This window comes from Morus notabilis, unplaced genomic scaffold, assembly GCF_000414095.1.
Source record: "Morus notabilis unplaced genomic scaffold, ASM41409v2 Scaffold1727, whole genome shotgun sequence".
Taxonomy (NCBI): Eukaryota; Viridiplantae; Streptophyta; class Magnoliopsida; order Rosales; family Moraceae; genus Morus; species Morus notabilis.
Genome location: NW_010366153.1, coordinates 72,210 through 77,584, shown reverse-complemented (window position 1 = coordinate 77,584; position 5,375 = coordinate 72,210). Strand labels below are relative to the sequence as shown.

At 33.3% G+C, this 5,375-nt stretch overlaps 1 protein-coding gene across 1 annotated transcript; it reads right to left on the bottom strand.

Moving 5' to 3' along the window:
• Positions 1–1,177: 1,177 nt before the first annotated feature.
• LOC21385949 (tetrapyrrole-binding protein, chloroplastic) lies at positions 1,178–2,451 on the bottom strand. Its single transcript, XM_010109527.2, has one exon. The coding sequence runs from the start codon at positions 2,303–2,305 to the stop codon at positions 1,505–1,507; it is 801 nt and encodes a 266-aa protein (XP_010107829.1). The 5' UTR covers positions 2,306–2,451; the 3' UTR covers positions 1,178–1,504.
• Between the last annotated feature and the right edge of the window lie 2,924 nt (positions 2,452–5,375).

Below are 5,375 nucleotides of genomic sequence, written 5' to 3'. Positions count from 1 at the left end.
TAGTAAATAGTTAATAAACAAACTAATAAATAGTAAGTACTCAATTAATAATTAATATTGAAATAATTATTAGTTTTTTACTATACTAATTTATCATTAATAATTAATAATTGATAATTAGTTGTTAATTATTAATTAAAAAATAATTACCAAAAATTGTTCACATAACATATCAAGTAATAGGTTATTAAATAAACCTTAGTAATTAATTAACTAGTTGTTTAATTATATAATCAAAAGTTAATTAATTTATTAGTTAATAGAATACTAATAAATCATTTTACTAATCATTTTTTACAAATACACTAATTCATTATTTATAAAATAATAATTATGAGTATGTTACTTACATAATAATTACTTATATACTGATTGTTAAATGCTATGTTTTTATTTAGCATATCAAATTTATTATCTAATTTAGTTACTAATATACTAATTGTTAATAATCTAATATTATTATAATATTAAGATATTAATACTTATTTGCTAAGTGATTATCAATTATTAAATACTTATCATATGAATTTAAAATTATTAATTATATGTACTCAAAATAAAATTTTATTAATATAACCAAACATAATTTCAATTCATCTTAAATGTTAGCATATTTCTCTCAATCTTTCAAAACAAAACCACGTTAAAAATGTTGTCAAATGGGCCCAATGTTATACAAGTGAACAAAAAATAGTACATTTAATGGACTAGTATGACTGCCAAATTAAAGACATTTCCTTATATATGTATATATATATTGGGGAAGAGTATATTACCTTGAGTCGTTCTATGTTGCCTTCAAAACATTGTGTCAGTGCACAAATATATCATAACTTTTACGATTTCAAGGTTTACAGTTTGAAAGTATATTGTTAAATGTACAAATTTTCGTATTTCTTTTAAAATTTATAAGTCTATGGAAGCTTATATAACTCAAATGTTAAGAATTTGTAAGTATCAATATAAAACGTGCAAATTATTACATTCCCGACACCAAAAAAGTTCCCCTTTTACCTCTTCACATACAATTCACAATTTTTGTTTTCTCATCACAACATTTTCCTTCTTATTTAACCAATTGGGTATTTAATGAGTTAAAATTGTAAATCTATTTTAACTTGTATAACTGAAATGTTCGAAATTCATAATTATCAATATAAAATGTGTAAATTATCGCATTCCCGCACCATAGAATTCACAAATTTTGTATTCTTACCACAACATTCTCCATCTTATTTTCAGGGAAAAAAAAAAAAACAGCAAAAACATTCTCTACCTTATCTAACCTCTTGGGTATTTGCCTGCCATCTTGTAACGTATCAATTGTGGGAACAGAAACGGTGATAACAAAAATTAATATATATATATATATGTATGTATGTATGTATATTTTTATGGTAAAAAGATGGTACGATCAATTGCGTTTCCATCACAAATTCCAAAACCCAATTAATAATTAATCAGTGTCATTTTTCTCCTTCGTATAATCACAATAGTAGTAGCATCAAAAGCTGTAATCCGGTTTGAAAACTCCCTTGCTCGTCGCACCTTTCTCTCCTCCTCCCATCAATCCCTTCATCAACCCTCCTCCAACAACACCTTCGACAACCTTTTCGTCGTCTTCTTCTTCTTCTTCTTCTTCAAGGACGTCGTTAAACGCGGGGTGAGCGAGAATACTTTTGAGCAACTGGGTCCCTCTCAAAGCGTTCGTCAATGGCAGATGCCCCTCGGGAGTATCGCCGTCGATCTCCCAGAAGAACTCCGTCGGAAACGACCTGTAGTTGTACTGCTCGACCTCGGTGGTAGCGAGCTTCTTCATCCACCCGACTTTGATGAAGAATCTGGTGAAGTCGTTGTTTACCTTGTTGAAGATCTTCTTTTGGACGCTGTATCCGAATTTCCCGTCGCTGAAGGTTCTCCAAAGCTCGTCGATGGCTTTGAGGTCGGATTCGGTGATGTACTGGACTTCGGAGAAAAAGACGTAGCCGCGCTTCTGGGCGGCGTCTCCGGCGAGGGCTATGAGGAGGCGGCGGGTCTCCTCGTCGGCCTGTCGGAAGTCGCCGGCGGCAAGATGGCTGCGGAGGAGGTCGAGGGAGGTCGAGGAAGCGGCGGCGGAGAAAGAGGAGGAAGTGGTGGTGTTTGGGGAGAGAGAAAATGTGAGGGTGGAGGAGGAGAGAGAAATGGGTTTGGTTGTGGGGGTGGTGGTGGGTTTGAGAAAGAGAGAGGGAGCTGCGTCTGAGGAGTGGTGGCGTTTGAGGAGAGAGTGGTGGTTGTGGGGTATGGAATGGAGAGTGTTTGTGGCCATAGAGGAGAGAGAGAGAGATTCTAGAGAGAGAAAGAGGAAAAGAGAGATGGTTTGGTTATTTCTTGCGTTTGTGGATTTTTTTGTTTTTTGTTTGGGTAATGGTGGTGGAGAGGTTTGGAAGAAGAGAATGAGAGAGGAGATAAGATAAGAGTGAGGAAAGGAAATGTGGAAGAAAGAGATCATGATCAGCTTGTGGAATATAATGGTGGGTTTTGATTGGTCACCTGTGGCTGAGGCTGGATTTTTTTCTCTCTTTCTATTTTATTTTTTTCTGTCTGACTCAGCATAAAGTTATGGCTGTATCAATGTTTACGCTATTAATATATATATGATCCCTTGTTAATTGTTATTTTTCTTTGTATTTATCGATTTTTCTTCTTTAATTTGGTATATGGTTAGTTGTTAATTGTAATGTTTAAGTTATTAAGGAGGTAAATATTCTTTAAAAAGGCATGGATTAAGATTTTTATTTATTATTTTTGATTAATAATTTTTTTAGTCAAATAACTATACTAAAAAAAGAGATTAATTAAGAATAAAAGGAAAAATTCAGACTCGTACAATTTTAAGGATAAATTTTATAATTTTCTCAACTATATTATCTAATAAAACTATATTTTTATCACGCCATCAGTGACAGAGTCATGATTTTTCGGTCGGGGGCCTAATTTTTATTTGTTATTATCAAGATTATACAAACATGTATATATATAAATATAACCGTTTTTATTTATTAAATTAATTCATGACATATTGACACATGAAAATATTAATATTGTATCTAAGTACCTTAAAAAAAATATTGTATCTAAGTAAAAAAATATATCACTGCTAGTTATATGAAAAGTGACAATATCAATTTTTTCAATTTCAATTCTTTCAACCTTTTGGAGATGCTTGGGGACTAAATTTTCAGAATTTTGAATAGATGATTGACCATCTTCTCTAAATTATTTGATCTTGAATATTTTTTCTTTTAAAAAAATGCATCAATTATTAGCTTCCTAATGAAAATTTGTAATTCAGAACTGAGAATAATTTTAAGACCTCATATAAACTACACTATATAAGGACTTATTTAGTTTGCTTATTCGAATTTTTAATTTGAATTGAGATGTGATTTTATGTTAGTGCTTGTTACTGTAGCAAAATAATTAGATATGACTGTTTCTGAGAGCCTTTTACTGTAGCAAAACTCGAATTATGAACTCGAATTAGTGAAATGAACGAGGCCTAAATCTAATAAACTATAGACATATATATCATTATGCCAACTTATTTTTTTAATAGAAAATTATAGTTTTTATTTTACAATTTAAGTATTAAATCCAATTGAAATAACTTAGTTAGTAATAAAAAAAAAGAGTAATAACCTGATTATGTTTGAACTTTGAAGTACCAATCATTAATGCGTAATGAATGAAAAAAGTTTCTCTAAAGGAAATAGAAGGGGAAAAATGAAGATTATTGAGATTTAATTTAACATTTAACTCAATTAAACTAAATTAATTAAAGAAAATCCATGAAACTAAAATAAAATGTACAAATACCAAAATAGATATTAAAATATATTGCTCTGGAGCATTTCTTTTACAAACAATATTTAAAACAGTCCATAAAGTTTAAAATTATATAACTCTAAGACAATATCGACCAAATATAGTTTATATACAGAAATATAGTACAACTCAGAATTAAAAACTGCAACTTTAGAATAAACTAACCACTTCGAATCTCACGCCTTCAATCCATTGGCATCCACTTGCCATGCTGTAAATCTAAAACACTAACTCTGGACGGAGGGGTTAAAACATTGAAAACAGAGGAAAAGTGAGTGAAAGGCCCAGTAGGATATAATTTCATAAAATTGAATAAATAAATGAAAGTACAGGCCCGAATGAATCAGTCAGAACCAAACAACCTTTTTATTGAAAGGTAAATAAACTAAAATTCCATATTATAGGCAAGCAGCAAGTAATTTAAGAAATTAAATTATTTACCACCAATGTAAGGTCAAACACCACCGTAGTGGCCCGTACGGGTTTCGGGTCCTGCCTCTAAGGATACGATCTCCATATCCTAATATCTAGGCCATCAGCGGGTTTACCGGTTCTTAAAACATCTTATTTTAAGGAAATATCTTTTAAAACCACAATCCAGCTCATTATGAATTCAATAGCATAAATCATGCTATTTCCTCAAAATACTTTTTCTTATAAAATATGTTTTGTCTTAAAAATATTTCTATAGGCCAAAACACTTTAAAGTAAGGCTAACAAGAATATTGGTAAGAATATCCTACCTCTTGACAATTTAATCTACGGATAACTTCACGCTGTCCAACCGCCTATTCTTGAAGCTCCACGACTCACTTTGAACCTCAACGAATCCATTCAATTCGCCTCTATCTGCGTGTACAATACCGGTAGACTTTTTAACAGAGTAGAATTGGCTCAAACGGAGGTCACCATTGCGTTTAGCACATCAAAACGAGTCAAGATATGGTCTCAGATCTTCGATCGGACGTCGAGAACCTGAAGAACTGAGACTCGTCGGGATCTGGCCCCTGGCGGTGGCGGAGGTTGCTGGAGTATATTTTTGTGGTGGACTTGGGTCCTACCCCCCATTAATCGACCCTTCTGAGTTCATTGTCCAGTCAATTTCAACCAATTCGGCCTTTATCTACTCCAATCAAACCCAAAAACGTCAGAAAAATCTGGTCACTTTGATCTTAATTCTCCTACTATGGGACCTCAAAATTACTTGAGGGCTTTCATTACCCGTGATCTTCTGAGCATTTAGACACTAAAATCATGATGATCCAACGGTTGGATCATCAGAACCACTCCTTACCTCTTCGGACGGCGGCGCAGCTCCGTTTTCCAGCAAACGGCGACAAGACCGTGATTGACATAGTGGTTTTGCTCAGCATTCTTCTCTGAGTCCATTGACATTAGAGGTGTCAAAAATGGCAGCCGGGAAGGAGGTGAATGGCGGCGGCGGTGACGGGGACTCCGGCCACCATGGATGGTGGTGCTCCGGCCAGAATCGAGCTGAGAAAAAGGATGGA